General features: G+C 41.7%; 1 protein-coding gene across 1 annotated transcript in view; it reads right to left on the reverse strand.

The window, feature by feature from the left end:
• adcy3a (adenylate cyclase 3a) overlaps positions 1-22,916 on the reverse strand; it is a 111,832-nt gene that overhangs the window by 83,599 nt on the left and 5,317 nt on the right. Inside the window, exon 3 of the mRNA XM_008296717.1 lies at positions 5,562-5,711. Coding sequence (XP_008294939.1) covers positions 5,562-5,711 — 150 coding nt within the window. The remainder of the gene's footprint in view (positions 1-5,561; positions 5,712-22,916) is intronic.

Genomic DNA, 22,916 nt, shown 5'->3' on the forward strand with positions numbered 1-22,916 from the left:
TTCCTTAAGAAGTAGAGTCTGCTCTGACCTTTCTTGTAGATGTAGTCAGTGTTGCATTTCCAGTCTAGTCTGTTGTCCAGCTGAACTCCAAGATATCTGTAATTCTCCACCACCTCCACCTCCTCTCCCAGGATGTAGACAGGACTATGCTGCTTGTTCTTGCTCCTCCTGAAGCCAACAATCATCTCTTTAGTCTTGCTGGTATTTAAGATGAGGTGATTGTTACCACACCATATCACAAACTGACTGACCAGTTCCCTGTACTCAGTTTCTTGTCCATCACTGATACACCCCACAACTGCAGAGTCATCAGAGTATTTCTGATGTATGTATTTTCTACTCAGAGTTGTACTGGAAGTCTGAGGCGTACAGTGTGAAGAGGAATGGTGAGAGTACAGTTCCTTGTGGTGCTCCAGTGTTGCTGACTACCATCTCTGACACACAACCTTTCAATCTTACAAACTGTGGTCTGTTTGTTAGGTAGTCGTCAATCCAAGTGGTTGTGGAGGGATCCACCTGGAAGTTATGGAGCTTCTCACATAGTAAAGCAGGCTGAATAGTATTGAAGGCACTTGAGAAATCAAAGAATATGACCCTCAAAGTGCTGCCTGACTGGTCCAGATGAGAGTGGGCTCTCTGAAGCAGGTAGATGATGGCTTCTTCAACCCCAAGCCCATTACGATATGCGAACTGTAGTGGGTCCTGAAAGGTGTTGACTTGCTTGTTGAGGTGAGCCAGTAAGAGTCTCTCCAGGACTTTCATGATGTGAGATGTCAAGGTAACTGGTCTGTAGTCATTTGGTTCAGCTGGTTGTGGTTTTTTTAGGCACTGGAACAAGACAGGATGTTTTCCACAGTACTGGAACTCTGTTCTGTCTCAGGCTGGTGTTAAAAAGGTGCTGGAGAACCGAACATAGTTGTTCTGAGCAGGTCTTGAGAACTCTGGGACTGATACCATGTGGACCTGCAGCCTTGTTCTGGTTCAGTTTCTCCAGCTGCTTCTTGACCTGGTCGCAGGAGACAGTCAGGCTGGAGGTGGAGGCAGAGGAGGTCTCAGGATGTCCTGGTGTGGAGGGAGATGAGGCTGTGTTCAGGTCCATGACTGAGCTGCAGGGTGACACAGTGGAGGTGGGACAGGAAAGCTATGGGCTCATGGAGGGTGTGTGGTGTGTTGGGTTGGAGGCAGGGGGGGAACTGAACCTATTGAAGAACATGTTCAGTTCGTTAGCTCTGTCCAGACCTCCATCAGTCTGATCCCCTTTTCATTTGAAGCCAGTGATAGTCTTCATTCCATTCCACACATCCCTCACGTTGTTCTGCTGGACCTGGCTCTCCAACTTTTTCCTGTAGTCCTCCTTACACTTCTTAGTCTGTTTTTTCAGTTGTTTTTGTGTTATCTTCAATAACTCCCTGTCTCCAATAACTTTATTTTTATATTATATTAATATTTATAATATTTGCCAGATTCAAGGAGTGGCTGTTTTTATGACGGAATTTGGGGTGTGACCGGATGAAAAACCTCTCTATAATGATGACTGGAATGGGGTGAGCCGATAACGTAGCTGGGGGGTGATGGGGCAACAGTGTTTGGGAGTAGTGGAGCAGAAGAAGATGGAGGGGCGTGTGAAGGGAAAGTAAACAGTTATGCAGGTGTCACTGACTGAACGACATGTTGCATATTAGCTGGAAATATGCGGGTGCCCAGTATGGAGTGATGGATGCCGTCTGGTCTGTAGAAAGTGTGCCGGTTCCAGAAGAGGTTAAAATTGTCAATGAAGGCTATTTGGTGAGAAGCACAGGTTGACTGGAGCCAGGTGTGGAGACTGAGGATTCTGCTAAAATGCTGTGATCCACATCCAAGTGTAGAAAAACACGCAAACCGCAGCTGCTTAAAACATTAAAAAGCTTTTTGAAGTCCGTCCGAAGTGTCGTTTATTCTTTTTTATTTCTGATATTCTGACTGCGTGGACAGAGGACGGAACGGACTGCAGTAGAGCAGGAGGTGATGTCAGGAACGGTGGGAAACAGCGGGTGACTGCGTTAAAGAAGTGCACACATCTGACAATCGAGTTGTATGAGAGTAGCTGGGGGAAATAGCAGTCAGGGAGATGAGTGACGACTCCTAGGTGGGGATGGAGGGGCGGAGGGACGGAGGGGGGGTAAGGGGGGAGCCGCCACAGGTAACGGAATGGATGTGTGAGAGGCAGCAGCCTGCGGTGCGGGTGTAAACTGCAGTGTGGAATGGCGGGTCTTAGGATGGGTGGAGTGCACAGGGATGGTTGACGGAAGAATCTGAGATGACGGCGGAGGGCTCCGGGAAACAGCAGAGAGAGGGGGAAGTCACTCAGGGCTAGGGTGTCATATTTATGTGATGCCAAGGTGAGGAGGGTTGTGGGAGCAGCGTGCACCCCTCCCGCTGGCATTGGTGGGCAGAGAAGGGTGTCCAGGTTGAGATAAAGTGGAGTTGATCAGTGACTTGGGCTTAGCCCCAAGCCGTGTCCAGGAATCATTATGGTTGGAGGGCTGAGGAGTGTCAGAAGCTGCTGGGTGATGTGTGGGCTCCGATGACGATGCCAAAGGAGAGGGGACACACACACGGGAGATGGAGGTCTCGATGTGAGGTGGATTAAAGGTGATTGTTTCCATGAGACGTTCGGCTTCCTGGATTTGGTAGAGTGTGGAGATCCGTCCTTTGAGTCTGAGGATTTTGGCAGCCAGGCAGGAGCAGGATCACAGGATGGAGAGCTGAGTGGAGCCATGGCTGTGTGGGAGCAACACAGTCCAGCGGGCTGCTAATAGCACAGAGGCCACCGCTGAAAACAGGCTGGTGATAACCACAGTGGAGCATAGCCAAGCCGCGGTAGCTGGATGGCTGCTGCTGAGCTTGGACCTGGTGGTAGCTGGATGACTGCTGCTGAGCCTGGGCCTGGCCTGGTGGTAGATGGGTGGCTGCTGCTGGGCCTGGCCTGGTGGTAGCTGGATGCTGTTGGCTGCTGCTGAGCCNTCTGTGTGGACAGCATCGTTCCAACAAGAACAGTGAGGTGCTTCCCCAATAACAAACCCTGGATCACCAGTGACTTGAAAAAGCTGCTGAAAATGAAAAAGAAAGCTTTCAGGGATGGAGACAGGGAGTTATTGAAGATAACACAAAAACAACTGAAAAAACAGACTAAGAAGTGTAAGGAGGACTACAGGAAAAAGTTGGAGAGCCAGCTCCAGCAGAACAACGTGAGGGATGTGTGGAATGGAATGAAGACTATCACTGGCTTCAAATGAAAAGGGGATCAGACTGATGGAGGTCTGGACAGAGCTAACGACCTGAACATGTTCTTCAATAGGTTCAGTTCCCCCCCTGCCTCCAACCCAACACACCACACACCCTCCATGAGCCCACAGCTTTCCTGTCCCACCTCCACTCTGTCACCCTGCAGCTCAGTCATGGACCTGAACACAGCCTCATCTCCCTCCACACCAGGACATCCTGAGACCTCCTCTGCCTCCACCTCCAACCTGACTGTCTCCTGCGACCAGGTCAAGAAACAGCTGGAGAAACTGAACCGGAACACGGCTGCAGGTCCACATGGTATCAGTCCCAGAGTTCTCAAGACCTGCTCAGAACAACTATGTTCGGTACTCCAGCACCTTTTTAACACCAGCCTGAGACAGAACAGAGTTCCAGTACTGTGGAAAACATCCTGTCTTGTTCCAGTGCCTAAAAAACCACAACCAGCTGAACCAAATGACTACAGACCAGTTGCCTTGACATCTCACATCATTAAAGTCCTGGAGAGACTCTTACTGGCTCACCTCAACAAGCAAGTCAACACCTTTCAGGACCCACTACAGTTCGCATATCGTAATGGGCTTGGGGTTGAAGAAGCCATCATCTACCTGCTTCAGAGAGCCCACTCTCATCTGGACCAGTCAGGCAGCACTTTGAGGGTCATATTCTTTGATTTCTCAAGTGCCTTCAATACTATTCAGCCTGCTTTACTATGTGAGAAGCTCCATAATTTCCAGGTGGATCCTTCCACAACCACTTGGATTTATATTTACTTAACAGTTTGTGAGACTGAAAGGTTGTGTGTCAGAGATGGTAGTCAGCAGCACTGGAGCACCACAAGGAACTGTACTCTCACCATTCCTCTTCACACTGTACACCTCAGACTTCCAGTACAGCTCTGAGTCCTGTCATCTGCAGAAATACTCTGATGACTCTGCAGTTGTGGGGTGTATCAGTGATGGACAAGAAGCTGAGTACAGGGAACTAGTCAGTCAGTTTGTGAAATGGTGTGGTAACAATCACCTCATCTTAAATACCAGCAAGACTAAAGAGATNTGCTGGGCCTGGCCTGGTGGTAGCTGGATGGCTACTCCTGAGTCTAGGCCTGGTGGTAGCTGGATGGCTGCTGGCTGCTGCTGAGCCTGGGCCTGGCCTGATGGTAGCTGGGTGGCTGCTGCTGGGCCTGGGCCTGGCCTGGTGGTAGCTGGATGGCTGCTGCTGCTGAGCCTCGGCCTGGCCTGGTGGTAGCTGGATGGCTGTTGCTGGGCCTGGCTGGGTGGTAGCTGGATGGGTGCCAACTTTTGTGAGATTCAAGTTATTTCTGTGACCGTTGTGGGTTTTTCTTTCATTAAACGAGGGGTACCAACAATTTCGTCCATGTGTGTATTTGTTATGCTGTTAAAACCTAAAGGCACAGTTTTGTCTAAAGGCAGCATATGCACGCACCACTCTCTCACTCTCGCTTGACCACTCATGCAGTGTGTGAGTTTACAGCTAGTTAACAGCTATTTAATGGTGAGCCTGCTAATGAAAGAGAGACTCTAACGGTGCTGATTCAAGTTGATAACTGATGTCCGAAGCCAAATGGACAGTTAGTCTTTCTGAAGATTTTTAAGGATTCAAGAACCTCTTTTCTTGACAAGTGCACGTCTGCACGCACCTTCCATCCAGTGTCAAAATTGGGGACATTTTCGGGGACAGCTTTAACTGGGGACAGCTCACCCAAATCGGGGACTGTCCTCAGAAATCAGGGACATCTGGTCACACTAAGCTAAGCTGCATTGAAGTACAACAAGCGACGTAACAAAACATTCACCTACACACACTCTTTGTTTGTTGGTTTCAAATCCGTCCTTAAGTCCCTAAACTTTACAGTTTTCATATATCTCTGAGCAGACAATCAAAGCTCATGGTAGCATTAGCCACATTAGCCACACAGCGTGCTAACACTACGGATTGAGGAATAACAGAAGTAAATGTCTTCATATCTTAACTAGCTCATAGTTTCCAAATCCAAGTTCATAACAACCACAAAAACACAAAAAATTGAATGTTCACCAAAAAGAAACTTTTAAGCATTTGAAGCATGTTAAAGCTTGGTAAGTGAGTTTGGTAAAGAAGAACATAAAGTGTTGCCAGCTGTCTTTCACAAATATGGAAAAGACAATGAAAAAAAAATCTGTAATAATTTTCAACCCTCCAGCTACCACCCTCTGTAAACCAGACGGCACCAATGCCCTCTGAAAACCTTAGGTTAACCCTGCTGTCTGTCCTCTGACCTGTTGCTGGCTCTGCTCCTCCAGGTTCAGTTTGACCTCCAGTGACTGTCTCGCTTCCAGGAATGCCTTCCGATGCTTCCGATCAGCCATGTAGTATGACATGACTCCCACAGTGATGGCACAAACATATATCACAATGTTGGCCAGGAGCTTGAAAACAAAAAAGATTGCAACAATTAGGGATTAGCATGGGGCGGATCTTTCATGAAAATGTTTCCAACATTCACAAAATGTACAGCACTCAATTTTACATGCTGATGTAACACAGATTCTAATTGAATTTCAAGAAAATCATCAAAAGTAAACACTAAATAATAAGTACTTGCATTCAGTGTGTGAATATTAATATACAGCATTTATAAGGGACACAAAAAACAAAAATATATAATAATAATAATAATAATAATAATAATAATAATAATAAGAATAATAATAAGTTTATTGTAATTTTGCTGTACATTCAACAGTAGTACAAACAAGATGAGAGGATCCAGGATCTTAAGGATCTTAACTAAAAGTAATTAAATATAGAATCATGTGCATATCCAGATCAACAGTTCAGCATTCTGTCAGCTTGTAATGAAGCTGTCGAAGCTGTTAATCAGTCTGGAGGTTCTTCCTTAAGTGCTCTTAAAACGTTTGCCTGATGGCAGCAGTTCAAGCAGTTTATGGAGAGGGTGTGAGGATACTACGCCAACACGGAATCCTATCGGAGACTATGCCAGCAGTTGCCTGAGAGGAAGGAAGCACAAACGTGCGAACGTAAACAAAAGAGGGGGAAGAGATCCATGCTAGGCAAAAGGCTAACCCCTTCAGACCAGCAGTACTGTCGCCCCTACTTTCCAATGTTTGCTCCCTCAACAACAAGCTGGACGAGCAACTTTGCTGATAGAAACCCGCAGAGAGTGGAAAGACTGCTGTGTGTTTGCTATTACAGAAACATGTCTCCATCCCAGATGCGGCAATACACCTGGAGGGGACGACATTGTTCCGGGCAGACAGACAGACAGCGAGCTCTGGTAAAAGCTGAGGTGGGGGGCTGTACATCTATATGAACAAAGACTGGTGTGTAAATGCCATGTTAGCCTCTTAACACTGCTCTCAGTTGGCAGAGTTTCTTATTGTGAAATGCCAGCCATTCTACCTGCCGAGGGAATTCACCAACGTGATTGTAGCCATTGTTTACATAGCTCCAAGCGCTAATGCTAACGAGGCACTGGGAAGGCTACATGACGGCATTAGGGAACTTTTAACTAAACACCCAGACATCGTTGTAGTGGTTGCAGGGGATTTTAACCACACCAGTTTAAAGACTGTGCTCCCCAAGTTGAAGCAATTTGTGGACTCTAAAACCAGAGGAGAGAACATGCTGGACTTGGTGTATTCAAACTTCCCTGATGCATACAAAGCAACCCCTGCCCCCACCTCGACCGGTCTGATCATCTTTCTATTTCACTGGTGCCCGCTTACAAACCCCTACTGAAGCACAGCAGACCAGTAAAAAAAACAAGCCAGGATCTGGCCAAAGGGTGCATCCTCCGCACTATAAGACTGTTTTATGGACACTGACTGGGAGTTTTCAAAACAGCAGCCTCCCAGGGTGATCAGACTGATGTTGAGGAGTATGCTGAGGTGGTAACGAGCTACATTGCAAAGTGTACAGAGGATGTCACTGTTATTAAGACCTTCACAGCACGTGGAAACTAAAAACTCTGGATGACTTCAGAGGTGCGCTCGCTGCTGATGGCCTGTGATGCAGCCTTCAGGGTGGGAGACAGGACTCTCTCTCAGACTCTTCACTCAGCCAGATCTGAGCTCTCAAAAGGGATCAAGGCTGCGAAACGCACCTATGCAGAGAAAATCCAGGGACACCTCTGTGACACAGGAAAACACAAGACGGATGTGGCACGGAGTCCAGACACTGACGGACTAAAAGACTAGGCAGGGGGTCGACGACGATGATGCTTCTCTTCCAGACAGGCTCAACTACTTCTTTGCACGCTTTGAAGCATCAAACCCGACAATGAAATGAAAATGAAATGAAAAATACTTTATTTATCCCAGAAGGGAAATTCAATTTCAATTAAATTCAAATTCAATCAATCAGAGAGAGGGCTGGTCCTTCTCCTTCTCTGTCAGGCCAGCTTTCACCATCAATGCAGCAGACACACGGAGGACCCTTGCCAGGGTCAACCCACGAAAAGCGACAGGACCGGACAACATCCCGGGACGCGTGTGCTGACGAGCTGGCCGATGTACTGACTGACATTTTCAACATCTCCCTCAGTCAGGCCATTGTCCCAAGATGCTTCAAAACATCCACCATAGTTCTAGGGGCAAAGACATCAGTTGAAGCTTGTCTGACTGACTATCGCCCCATTGCGCTGACAGTGATTGTGATGAAGTGTTTTGAACGGCTCGTCAAACCACACATCACAGCCCGCCTTTCTGCATCGCTTGACCCCCTTCAGTTCGCTTACTGACCCAACCGCTCCACAGAGGATGCAATATCCACCACCTTGCACTCAGTCATCACCCACCTGGAAAGCAGAGACACCTACGCTAGAATCCTGTACATTGATTTCAGCGCAGCGTTTAATACTATCATCTCCCAGAGACTAATAGAGAAACTCCTCAGCTCGGCCTGGATACCACAATATGTCTCTGGGTCCTGGACATTCTGACCGAAAGACCCCAGTCTGTCCGAGTCGGAAAAAACATCTCCAACTCCATCACGCTGGGCACTGGATCTCCTCAAGGCTGTATACTCAGTCCACTGTTTTTTACACTGCTAACACATGACTGTGCAGCCACACATGAGGGGATCCAGATCATCAAGTTTGCTGATGATACCACAGTAGTGGGACCAAAGAATCAATGTACAGATATGAAGTGAAACACCAAGAAAGCTGGTGCAGTAAGAACAACCTGCTGCTCAATGTGGACAAAACAAAGGAGATGATCCATTGACTTCCGGAGGTCATGCCCTGAGCGTGCTCCCCTCAGCATCGGCTGCACAGTGGAGAGAGTGGAGAACATCAAGTTCCTCGGAGTGCAAATCTTGCAGGACCTGAGCTGGAATAAGAACAACGCAGCGATCATCAAACGGTCCCAGCAGAGACCGCATTTCCTGAGGAAGCTGAAACAAGCCTCTCTCCCTGCCAGCATCCTCAGTTCTTTTTACAGAGGTGCGGTGGAAACTGACATACTGCATCTCAACATGGTACTCCAGCTGCAGTATATCAGACAGAAAAGCCCTGCAGAGGATAATTAAAGGATCTGAGAGGGTCATTAAAGTTTCCCTCACCTCTGTCCAAGAACTTTACCAGAGCCGTTGCAGGAGCAGGGCACTGAACATTGTCAGGGACTCCTCACATCCTCTCCATAAACTGTTCGAACTGCTACCATCAGGCAAATGTGTCCGGAGCATTCAAGGAAGAACCTCCAGAATGATCAACAGCTTCATGCCACAAGCTGTCAGAATGCTGAACTGCTGATCCAGATATGCAAACCCTTGTTAATTTAAATTGCTTTAAGGTATTGGATCCTGAAAAAAAGCTCTCTCATCTTGCCTGTACTACTGTGTATGTACAGCAAAATGACAAACTTGATTTGATTTGAATTGATTTGTTCAAGAGGATTCAAATCCAGACTTTGACTTGGCCACTCCATCAGTTCCAGTACTCCAGATTCCTTTTTCTTGGTCAGATAGTCTCTGCACAGCTTTGAAGTATGGTTGAGCAGTCCAGTGTTTGTGCTCCCTGGCAAATCTGAAGTGTTTCTGGATGTTTGCAGACCTCAAGAATGACTTCTTAGCAACTATTCTTCTGTTTAAGCCTTGTTCTGTCAGTCATCTGCTTGTGGTCATTCTGGAGACTTTCTCAGACTCTGATCTAGAAGCATTCATCTCTGCCTGAAGATCAGCAGTGGTCACTGCTATGTCTGTAGTTCTTAAAATCTTGAGGTGCCTGACATCTGCCTCAGTTAACTTTTGTTTTCTGCCTCTTCTGTGGTGCATTTTGTAAGTACCAGTCACTGCAATTGACCCCAAAGCAGATTTGACCACACTGAGAGAACACTTTATATCTTTCCCTGGTTGTCTCGGAGACCATCGAGCATCATGAGTTGCTTCATTCAGTGAGCTCTCAATGTTTTACCATTTTGAACAGGAATGAGAAATTCCAAACTGAATTTACCTTTTTATACCCAAATTTGAGCTGGCACACTAGGCTTCTCTGAGAAGTCAGAAATGAATCAAGCATAACATTCAACCACTAGAACAAATTTTTCTGTTCAGAAATATATATAGAATGCTTTTTAACATGAAATACTCACTATGAATAAAATTTTAAGTCAACAGTCAAATGGTTGAGGAGATATGCTTTGCCCTGCTACTTATTGCTTTGAAGTAAGCTCTTCTGCAGTTACTACAAATATTCATGGACTTACACTACAACTTTGTGCACACAGTCAAGCTTGTGACACTGGTCTTTATTGCCAAGCTTATTCCCGATGGAACACAAAGAAAGATAATTAGTTTCCACAATGATAATGAGAATAAATTTGCCACTAAAGTCATGCTGTCATAACTACATCAGATTACAATTAAATGCATGTCAATTATGAAAATTTATCACAAAAATAATCCCACTGTCCCAACAGATCTCTGAATTAAGTTATGGTTATACTGTGTCGATGCCTGATGCAGTGATAATTCCCAAAGAAATTATACAAAACTACTTCAAACCAAGGTTTATGCCTACAAAGTGCTTCCTAAATTGAACAATATACCCATATTAAAAAATATTTTCTTAGTTATGTTTTAAGAACCATCTCTGTTCTATTTGGATTGGGCTATCCAGCAATGTTATTGTTTTTGTGGTAAAGCTTGTCATACCTGTTCAATCAGTTATGAAAGTTCAACAATAAAAAAGTTATTTTCATTTATGTGGCCAAGTACTTCATGTTAAAAAAATGTGTTTGTTGTATATTATTGTGACATGGGCCTACACATGGCTCAGAAAATATCACTACTTGATTTCAGCAGTACCATTTTTTGTTAATGTGTTCAAAGTAGATCAAATAGCTCAGAGACTACTTGATCTACGTCCAATATTGCAAATTCTGACTCAATGGCATGATGAACACCTCAGAAACACCCTCCCTAACCAGATAGGATGGCATTGCCTTAGCCTCCAGTTCTACTGTAAGGAATCTTGTGAGTTATTTTTGACCAGGATATGTCATTCAACAAACATATGAAGCAAGTTTGTCAGACAGCATTCTTTCATCTAGGTAATGTCGTAAAAATAAGGAGCATCCTGTCTCAGAGTGATGCCAAGGAACTAGTCCATGCGTTTGTAACTTCTAGACTGGACTGTTATAATTCCTAAAAATCAGGGTGTCCCAATAATTCTCTTAAAAACCTACAGCTGATACTAAATGCCACAGACAGAGTTCTGACAGGAACCAGAAAGAGAAATCATATTTCTCCAGTGTTAGCTTCACTTCATTGGCTCCCTGTAAAATCCAGGATAGAATTTAAAATCCTGCCTCTGACATATTAAACTCTTAATGACTAGCTACATCTTTTCTTAAAGACCTTGTTGTACCGTATTTTCCTAACAGAGCACTTTGCTCTCAGACTGAAGGTTTACTTGTGGTTCCCAGCGTTTCCACAAGTAGAACGGGAGGCATAGCCTTCAGTTTTCATATATACCTGAATACAGTCATGGAAAAAATTATTAAATCACCCTTATTTTCTTCAATTTCTTGTTCATTTTAATGCCTGGTACAACTAAAGGTACATTTGTTTGGACAAATATGATGATAACAACAAAAAATAGCACGTAAGAGTTTAATTTAAGACCTGGTATCTAGCCGTTTGGACAAATATAACAACAAAAATAGCTCATAAGAGTTTAATTTAAGAGCTGATATCCAGCCATTTTCCATGGTTTTCTTGATAATAACCAAAATCACTTCAGTCTTCAGTCTGTTTTCATTGCACTTTATTGCATTTATTTTTACTAATACATAATTCCTTCCATCTTGGCCTTTTGAACTTTTCTGAAATGTACATCAAACAGGTCGATGGAAATACTTTTGCTGTATGTCATGAAGTAAGTGCTAGCAAAGATGATATACAGCTTGGTAGACAAAGTTGTCAGTTGTTTATGGCTAAATACTTTTTATTTACTTTGTATTTCTTCAATAGTTCTCCCTGAAAGAGGGCAAAATTTAAAGTGTCCTTTTTTCTAGATCATAGTTTGGATATTCTACAAAATCAGAGTATTATAATGCTAATTATCTCTGTAATTTATTTAATGTACAAAAAATCTTATTGATACATCTAGAAAACTGGACATTCAGAAAACTAAAAAAATATGTGCTTAAATGATACTTCAGTCTTTGTTCTTTTCACCTCCTTTGTAGAGATTTGGGAAAGCAACTGACTGCATAAAACATGTATATACCAAAGAAAAAAATATGGGATCCCTGTAGCTTTTCAAGCAGATTTTTACTGAACTGCTTTAAACATTTACTTTTGAATCTGACTTTAAGTATTCATAAAAATTAGCCACCTGGAAAAGTCATTTTGTGAACTGCATTAAGGATCTCCACACTTGCCAGCTGGCATAATCACTAACATATTCATCTCTGCACATCAGTAAGTTTATATGTTTGATGCTGACTGTCTGGAAACTCATTAAACAGCGTGGACTACTACGAGAACAGTCACAGGTCATTTGAGTTTGATGGTCAGCCATATTTATTGGAACCACACATGAGGAGAAGTCCACAGATAAGGAGGTGGATCAAATGGGAGAAAACAGAGGACGGAGGCAGAGGCAGAAAGACAGTAGGACGTCCTGAAAGACAACACTCCTTAGGAAACAGGGACACAAAAAAAATCCATGTGTATATAAATAAGATCAATTCAAGCGGTGAAGCTACAACCAATTAATCTGTAGTTTAGACAAACATTGTCATCCTGAAGATGGTGTTTTACCTTACCAAAATCAGCTGGAAGAAAAGACCAAAACTGGCTGAACCAAACACTCAACTTCTCGCATGGAAAGTGTAAGTAACTCAGATGTTACCTACTCTGTAGATATTGAATGTTGCTACTATTATTCAGTAGTTAATGTGTTAACTTAAATCTGTCATGTGGGCTGCAAGGTGGCGCAGTTGGTAGCACTGTTGCCTCGCAGCAAGAAGGTTGCCGGTTCGCGTCCCGGTGGGGGCACTGGAATCTTTCTGCGTGGAGTTTGCATGTTCTCCCCGTGCAGCGTGGGTTCTCTCCGGGTTCTCCGGCTTCCTCCCACACAGTCCAAAAACATGTTGAGGTTAATTGGTGATTCTAAATTGTCCATAGGTGTGACTGTGAGTGTGCTTGGTTGTCTGTCTCTAAGTGTGCGATGGACTGGCGACCTGTCCAGGGTGTCTCCTGCCTTCGCCCTAAGTCGGCTGGGATAGGCTCCAGCCCCCCCGCGACCCTAATGAGGATTAAGCGGTGTATAGAAAATGGATGGATGTATTAATGTTTATGCTTTTAATTTCAGTATGATGTAGACGGAAGTGCTTTTATTTTGAAGGGACATCAGATGGAAAATAGGGAAACTGAAAAAATGCAACGGTAGACGCCAACGGTAAAGTAATGGCAACTTAAAGTTAAGAGACAAAACAAAACATAAAAGGCAGAACAGGAGAGACTAACGAATTTAGCGGCAGTCGAGAGAGCAACAAGGTAATTGTGTCTAATTGTCAATTTATTTTGTTTAGTGTGGGCTAAATTCAATGTGTTGATGTTATGTATTTATGTCTCGCTCTTCCGTTGGTCATAGGACAAAAGGAGGAGAGACTAAAAAGCGCCACACCATCAGTCCAGGCTTCTCATCATTTCGGCTGAGCCGCAAAAGAAAGTAAAAGCTAATACAGCAAGTCAGATGTAATTTTATGGACTGGATATCTTGTTTGCTACATACCTCTTTAGCACGAACACACACTAAACAGCAAGCTATTCACAACCTCACACATGGAAGAAAATTGGCATGTACTGACAAATATGCAGGGTGAGTAGGTCAACTTTCACGTATCCCCACATAGAGATTCTGAATGCAGTTAGCAAAATGGCCGTTCCAGGTGGTTATTTTCTGTTCACTTTCAGACTTGAAAACAAAAGTTTGAAATGAGGATTTGTGTATGAGTTTGTTTTTTTTGTTTTAATCCAGAGGAAGCTTTTGCTAGCTGCACCAAAATGCACAGTTTTGTGCAATTTCTCATTTCCCAAAGTATCTAACAATGGAGGTAGGGTGTGCAAAATTACCATGACCAATAGAGGCAAAACAGCAACACAATTGGGAAATATACCCAGTTGAAATAAATGGGTTCATTCCACCTCAAACCACCAAGTTAAAATAAAGAAAAGTTCACGTCTGACCATTTCATATTTGTGATAAATTTACATTTATACATACATGTGCTGAACAAATTTACTGGACCATCACCCAGTGTAAGGTTTATGCCACAGCTGCCCTAAATTAACAGAGCTGGTAATGACTAAAATCATTTATGTTTCTGGAATGGCTATTACACCAGTATGTAGACGCTCTTTAACCGAAATTACATTTTTAATGCATAAATATAATGATTGCTATCCATAAATTTTCAAATTTACAGTTCTACAAAATAACAGAAAAAAAATAGTAAAACACATTATTATTTCTTGATTAAGCTGTCAAATTATAGTTATTTTCTTGCATTCCTGAACAGAAAAATTAGTTTTAGTGATTGAATGTTATGCTTGATTCATTTCTGACTTCTCAGAGAACCTGAGCTCGCTCGCTCAAATTTGGGTACAATAAGTTTGGAATTCTTCATTCCTATTCAAAATGGTAAAACGTCGAGAGCTCACTGAATTAAGCACTTCATGATGTTGGATGGTCTCTGAGACAACCAGGGAAAGATATAAAGTGTTCTCACAGTGTGGTCAAATCTGCTTTGGGGTCAATTGCAGAGACTGGTACTTACAAAATGCACCAAGGAAGAGGCAGAAAACAAAAGTTACCTGAAGCAGATGTCAGGCCCCTCAAGATTTTAAGAAATACAGACAGAGCGGTGACCACTGCTGATCTTCAGGCAGAGATGAATGCTTCTAGATCAGAGTCTGAGAAAGTCTCCAGAATGACCACAAGCAGACGACTGATGGAACAAGGCTTTCTAAGAAGAATAGTTGCTAAGAAGTCATTTTTGAGGCCTGCAAACATCCAGAAACACTTTGCAAGTCTGCGGGAACAGCTAGAAATTATTTGGAACTCAATAACAAAAGAAATTGTCAAAAAGTACATAAAAACAATGTCAGTAAGAATTCAAGCTGCTATCAAGGCCAAAGGAGGCCATAAAAAATATTAAATTTTTTGATTTTGTGTGATAAAGGACTATTTAGTTGTTTCAGTTTGTTATTCGCCAAACAAATAACAATAACATGTTTAGTTTTAAACAAGTTTCTGAAAGATTTCTAAAATATTTCTGTTTTCACGTTTTTATGACAAATGGTCTAATAAATTTGTTAAGCACTGCATGCTATTAAGTAAAAATGGTAAAATGTTTAGTAGCAGGTTTACAACTGTTTTGAGTAAATAATGTATAGAGAGGGGTAGGGTAATGTTGATTTGTGCATCCTTTTCTTTGTGCCAATCTGTGAAGCAATGTTTGAAGTGCCATAAGTTGAGAAATAACGTAGCTAGAATCCTGAAATTTTTTAAGCTTATTGACATATGATCAATGTCATGTGATCTTTAATGGTAGCCTACTACTTTGATGGAACAATAACAACCAATTATATGATGGTGCAAATGTGGTCAGAAAATGTCTGTTTTTTATTACGATATTCTACTAACCATAAAACTGTCATTTTTCTTAGTTATTTTCCTTTCTTGCAATAGGCACCAATAGAAGCTTTAAAATGTATAGTAGGGGGCCAGTCAGAGGCATACCTGATGAATTAAAAAAATGATTACATCTTTTGCATTTATGACAAATACTTAAACATGCATTGAACAGGCATGATAGGTGCAACCACTCCCACAGTGGTCCTTACTGGAAGAGTTATATAAAACTGTTACTGGGCTAAAAGGAAAATCATGGTTTTCTAACTAATAGTCTTTCAAATAATTTTATGAAACGATCGTGTATATGCGAGATATATATTTTTACTTGTTTTTGATTTCTTTATCAAGATCTGTTTTAATTCATCAGAACCTTGTTAGCAATGATTTTCACATAGAAACATTGTGTTGGGAAAGTTGGCATTAAATCCTAGCTTTAAAATAGTTCATGTCCAATTTTTGGTGGAAAATGGGTTTAATAATTCACTGCACCTTTATGCAATATTGATTTCCATGTTTTTACCATGTGGATGGATTTTCTAGGATATTCCAGAAGATGTTGATGTCATACAGTTTGGGTGTATATTTTGTGAGTATGTCATTAGGTAAAATGGCTTTAGTTGGAAGTTGTTAGAACATGTTCTGTTTGTGATAAATTGGCCAAACTGTGACCATGCAGTGTTGTCCATATATGATCACTGATCATGGTAACTGACTGACATTTCTTTAATTAATGAACACTTTGTCAATGTTATTTATAGCTCCTATTGGTACAAATCACAGGAAAACAACTCCTCTTACAATGAAAACTAAAGGTTTTATGGTTTCTGGAATATTGGCGTAGTAGTAGTTTCTACCAAATTTACACTGTAATGTTACTGGTTTGGGGCTGCAAGGTGGATTGGTGGTTAGCATCATTGCCCCACAGCAAGTAGGTCGCTGGTTCGCATCCCGTGAGGACATCTGGGATCTTTCTGTGGAGTTTGCATGTTCTCCCTGTGCAGCAAGGGTTCTCCGGCTTCCTCTTACACAGTCCAAAAACATGGTGAGGTTAATTGGTGATTCTAAATTGTCCGTAGGTGCAAATGTGAGTGTGCTTGGTTGTCTGTCTCTAAGTGTAGCCCTGCGATAGACTGGCGACCTGTCCAGGGTGTCCCCTGACCTTCGTACTGAGTCAGCTGGGATAGGCTCCGGTCCCCCCGCAATCCTTAGGATTAAGCGGTGTCCTGATAATGGATGGATATAACTAGTTTGCAATATTCTATCAAAGTAGGGTTGTAGTATTGAAGACCATATGTAAATATCAATGAGCCCCCAAAATTTAAGGTCTTGAGCTACATTGTTTCTCAAGTTATGCCTCTTCAAACATTGTTCCACATATTGACGCAAAGAAAACAACTCAAAAATCGACATGACCGGACCCCACTTTCAGAATGTTTAAGTCAAAACTAATGTTACCTCCGACCCAGATTTTACACACAGTCAACTCAATCAATTTTCAACGCTTTTAAAAAAATCATTAGAATTGAAGACAGTCAGGCATGGGGCATTCAGTGAATTGAGGCGTAATGACAAAAACTGAGATTATTAAACACCATAACCAGATTTCTAACAGTAATCTGGCGTCTTGAGCATGACGGCATACTGATGATTGGTAGTTTTGATTGTAGACAGTTAATGGGGTGCCTAAACATTTACTGAAGAGGCTCTCAAGAACAAATTATGTGCAGTGAGGCAGAAGTATACTGACAATAAAGCATTGCAAAATAACAGCTGTAAACCAACCTGAAATGTCAATGTCAAATGAGTATATGGCCTAGACCACAGTGGCCAGTGGTTATATAATGGAGCTCTCTGAGCAATGGCTCATGTGTTTTCAGCTTAAAAAATATTGTACTTTGATTTTTCTACAGTAACTCTTTCTTTTTCTGCTCAGTATAACTACCTGATAAAGGTCCTTCTGCAGTCAATGATGTATATTTACATTTAGATGTTCATCGATCATGCTTAAACTCATTATGGCATTTTTACATGCTGAACGGTTGCCATCTCTACCTCCTTGTTTTCACCAAAATCGTCTTTTAATTTAGGCTTAACATTTTGGCTATTTTCAACAAATCTGTTTAAAAGACAAAAAAATGACAATGTATTAGTCTCATAATCTTGAAATTAGAACATCCTGAAAAAGTTTAATATTTTCCATCAGTTATTTAAAAAAAGTGAGTGAACTGAATATACTCTGCTGAGGTTTTATCTAAGGTTACTTTGATATGGAAGCAAATCAGGCTCATCCAATTTTGAATTTTAGAAGCTGTTGAATTTCTAACTTTGAATTTTGTTGTCATCGAAATTGTGCATGTGAATTATTTTGTCTGAATTTAGCCCACGTAAATTACAAAAAGTCAAAATTCAAATTCGAAGCCATGAAAATTCAACAGTGCTCAAATTCGACAGGTTCAAAATTCGCTGTTAAAAATTCACTTTTCACATCCGGGGAGTTAGACATAAACAATCGATTCTGGCCGAAGTCGATCCAACGCCCAGCCAGTCAAATTCCGCTCCTCTGGTCATCAGCCACGGTGGCAACCAGCGGTAACGGCGGCGCTTCGATGAGTATGCTAACCCTTTATTTGCCTTCTGTGTCATTTGTTTTTTGAGAGTCAGTAACCGGTAATGCAGGACACGTTTCTTATTGGATAATATCCCTGAGGAGCTTTTAATGATTTGCACTGGTTACAGTTTAGCTAGCATGGCTAAAGTTGTGCCAGCTTTAAATGAAGGTTTATTCTACTGAGTACAGAGGCAATAAATGTGAGTTTATGTCAAGGTCCGACTGACAAAAAACAGTAAGAACGTCACACTGACAGCACGTTCAGCAGCTGGGTACCTGAGTAACAATTTTACAACCACACAAATGGATATGTAGGGGATGTGTGATGGATGGGCCAGAAAATGCATTATTATCATTATATGGTTTTACATGGTCAGCATCTATTATTGTCCGTTTTCAATATTTCTACCTCCATCAAGGAGGTTATGTTTCAGCTGGCGTTTATCTGTTTGTTTGTCGTTTGCAAGATACCTCAAAAAATTAAGTACAGATTTTCATGAAATTTTCATTAAATGAACAGGTGATTACGTTTTGATAATGCTCCTTCTTACCGTCCGGTTATTTTCTCATAAAACAGTAAATGCTGTTCTGTCACTGTCGCGCAGAATGCGGTCGTTACGCCGTTTGTCCACTAGATGGAGCTCTGACTCCATTCAATCCTCAGTCCTCACTGCTGTCTTCTCAGTAGAGCAGGAGGAAGCTGCAGCCAGGCAGCATTACAGGAGTGGGCTGAGCGGAGGTACTGACAGATAAGTTCAGAACCACATTGTGATATCAACAATGACTCAACATGTCTCCTGCCAAAATGTTCACTCCGTCAGCTTGTTATTAATCATGTCAATGTTAATTCAAATCCTAAAGGTATGTTTGATTATCCACGAATCTAATAGTGTACACAAAATGAATGCTGGAGTTTAACATTGGCTGGAAATCACAATATGATGGAAATGACCTGCATGGCAGAGGTCTGCGCTCTCAGAGGGCTTTTCTAGTTCCTATTATTTCTGTCTTCTACATAATGTCACATCAACCAGAATCATCAGGTTTTCCAAAACTACCACTCGTGATGTTTAATCAAAGAAAATAAATAAGACTGCAAAACTGATATGCAATATAGAAGTGGGAAAAATAATATAGGCTTTTCTTGTGCTTAGTTTTTCAATACAGGTACTTCTTCAGCACATTATATGGCCATGTGAGAAGGATGATTGTTCAGGTGACACCAAACGCCGCATGTTAGGCTATCTTCGGGGGTTCATTGCTAACGGTAGGTTTACAGAATGCACATGCTAATATTGTTTGGGTGTTTGTTATACTGTGAAAGTGACTTAGCTGTCCTATAAACAACTTGTCTCAAGGGTTAAACTAATCTTTTATTTAGTGTAAACTGTAAGTGCTGGAGTTCGTTATTTATTTGGATGATTAGCAAAGTGGGATTTTGTTTGTTTTTGCTTTGCTGTAGCCATTTACTCAATCCATTTTAATCCACGCCTTCGCCCTAAGTCGGCTGGGTTAGGCTCCAGCCCCCCCCGCAACCCTAGTGAGGATTAAGCAGTGTATAGATAATGGATGGATGGATTTTAATCCACTCCACAGCAGCACCATCTGAACTGACCTGAACTGAGTCAAATCCTGAACTCGATGGGAGATTCTACCAAGAATTCTCTCCACAGAGGTAGTGAAGGGCCAATACCCCACAGCCCCCACCTGCTGTCAGACCTCCCAGGACATTACAAGGACTACACATCTTTTAAGAGTGACATCCTGGCCTGTATTTTCACTTGCCACCACAGGATTTGGTCTTGTGTGAGAGTGACATCCTGGGCTGTACTTGAACTTGCCAGACAAGATTTGTTATATGTAGGTATATAGTTAGTTAAACTTGACTGAAAAAAAACAATCAAGTGCACTGTTGGAATCTCTTCCTTACCTGTTCTACCAACTCACCTGACTAGCTATCTGGTTTAAGTATTTGTGTTTCTGGCATACATTTAATGTATCTGAAATTAAAAATTTTCTGTTGATCAGTGTATGCATTTAAAGCAGGAGTTCAAATGAACTGGACTCTACTGATTTTATTTTCTCATTGGTGAATGGATAAAAGTGCTTTGCAATGTTACAAAACAGCCAATCTCAGCTTTGTGTGTGTATATATACATGTGATCATCTGCACGAAAACAGTCGCACTGCACCTAGACACAATGGGCTACTATGCGTGAACAAAAGCAGCATGTTGCTACCACATGACGCAAATCATGGGACAGGATTGGCTGGCAATGACACATTGTTCGTGGCGCCTGCGCACATGTGATTTCTGCAGCTTCTTTCTGGTGTTACTGCTCATGCACGCTAACGGTACTTGACAGCGATATGGAACGCTCCATTACTATGGTCTATAATAATATATGTTACCGACATTTAGAAAACAACTAAATCAATCGATCTAAGCAAAAAACTCAAAATCAACATTTTATCATGTGTTAACGTAATTCAGGCTGTATCTCGGATATAGCCCGAGGCACAATGCGACTGATTTTGTGCAGATTGGTCACATACATACACACACACACATATATAAACACACACACACACACAAACTTGTCTGGATAAAGCATTTAAAAACACAAGTTCTTGAGTGCAGGTGAACAATAAGAAGTCCAGATCCAGAGGCATGCGTCCCATAATATGCTCCAAACGAGAACAAAGTTTTCTAAACTTCCAAACAGATGATTTAGCAATACTTCCTAGAGCAGAGAGAAAAAAAAAGTTCTATCATGCAAACTACTACTGACTTGCCTGAAAGACTGGACTGTGTCATTAGACGCTTCTGTTGAAACAGATTTTAGGAAGGTACACATAATAAACAGGCAACAGTGTAAAATGAGTTGCATTTATCACCATCATTGCACAATAACTCCTTTTATAACATGGTGTGGAAATAATTGACACTTTGATTTATTTATTTTGCTCATTTCAATCTATTTATTTATCTATTTCTTGCGTGTTTTATTCTTTCTTCTTCTTATTATTATTGCTTTGGTGGAACAGGTGCATAATAAATTTCACTGTGCGTTATACTGTGCAAAATTGTGTGTGATAAATAAAAGCCTTGAATCTTGAATGGTCAGCTGTGACCAGAGCCCTCTAGGGCAGTTCATTTGAAGCTGTTCACCCACCGTTGTAGTGACTTTGACTACATAGTTAAAAACCTTTCAATAACAAGATTAATTTGCAATGAAACAAACCAAAACATTAACCAGAGCAGAAAACACAAATAAGAAACAAAGTGTTGCATAGCCAAGTTTCGTTTGCTAGGTTCCCAGGTTCTGTACACTATGTCTTAACTGCATTTTCTGGCCCATCCATCACACATCCCCTACATATCCATTTGTGTGGTTGTAAAATTGTTACTCAGGTACCCAGCTGCTGAACGTGCTGTCAGTGTGACGTTCTTACTGTTTTTTGTCAGTCGGACCTTAACATAAACTCACATTTATTGCCTCTGTACTCAGTAGAATAAACCTTCATTTAAAGCTGGCACAACTTTAGCCATGCTAGCTAAACTGTAACCAGTGCAAATCATTAAAAGCTCCTCAGGGATATTATCCAATAAGAAACGTGTCCTGCATTACCGGTTACTGACTCTCAAAAAACAAATGACACAGAAGGCAAATAAAGGGTTAGCATACTCACCGAAGCGCCGCCGTTACCGCTGGTTGCCACCACGGCTAATGACCGTCGTCCTCTGCATTCAACCGTGCACGTCACATGACCAGAGGAGCGGAATTTGACTGGCTTGGATCGACTTCGGCCAGAATCGATTGTTTATGTCTAAGTCCCCGGATGTGAAAAGTGAATTTTTAACAGCGAATTTTGAACCTGTCGAATTTGACCTGTCGAATTTGAGCACCGCCGAATTTTCATGGCTTCGAATTTTTACACCTGAATTTTGACTTATTGAAATTTATGTGGGCTAAATTCAGACAAAATAATTCACATACACAATTTCGATGGCAACAAAAGTCAAAGTTAGAAATTAAACAGCTTCTAAAATTCAAAATTGGATGCGCCTGATTTGCTTCCATACTTGGACAGCAGCCTTTACCTAGTCTGTATTTTTGGCCAAAGTATTTCTCATCTTCCTGTTGACACTACATGTGGGATTCTACAGGGTTCAGGTCAGGTGAGTTGACTGGCCAATAATATTCTGCAAATCATTTGGTACTCATTTTTGGCTCTGTGGGCAGGTGCAAAGTCCTGCTGAAAAAGGAGGAAATGTTCTAAAATCTTTTGGTTGATGATTGCGTTGGCTTTGGACTTGATAAAACAAAGTGGACCAATGCCAGCAAATGACATGACACCCCAAATCATCACAAACTGTAGAAACGTTGCACTAGACTTCAAACTAGGGCCCGATGGATTTAGTGGCTGGCCGATTAAATCGGCTGATTATAGCCCTTTTCAAAATAATCATCATTGGCCGGAGTTTTGCCGATTAATCACCGATATATTCTTAATTTCTCATAAAACGGTAAATGCTGTTAAGCGTCACAGTCGCTTTCGTACATTAACTTCGTACAATTTGATTTTGTAAAAAGACAAATATTCTCCAAGGCAAAAGCATGTCAAAAACACTTCAGCAACACCACGAAAAGCTCAGTTTTTGCTACTGCTTGTTGTAAACAAGTCAAACTTGGCTCATGGAGATGACAAAGAATTGAGATCGCCTATGACCATATAGCAGTAAGATCAGTCACTCTGCCGCAAATTCTGAAACCAAAACAGCACATAGAGCACTCACTCTGATGGTTTTTCAGAGAACTACAGAAAACAACTTTTTATCCAACTTTTTAA

Source organism: Stegastes partitus, unplaced genomic scaffold (assembly GCF_000690725.1).
Source record: "Stegastes partitus isolate 25-593 unplaced genomic scaffold, Stegastes_partitus-1.0.2 Scaffold1148, whole genome shotgun sequence".
Classification (NCBI taxonomy): domain Eukaryota; kingdom Metazoa; phylum Chordata; class Actinopteri; family Pomacentridae; genus Stegastes; species Stegastes partitus.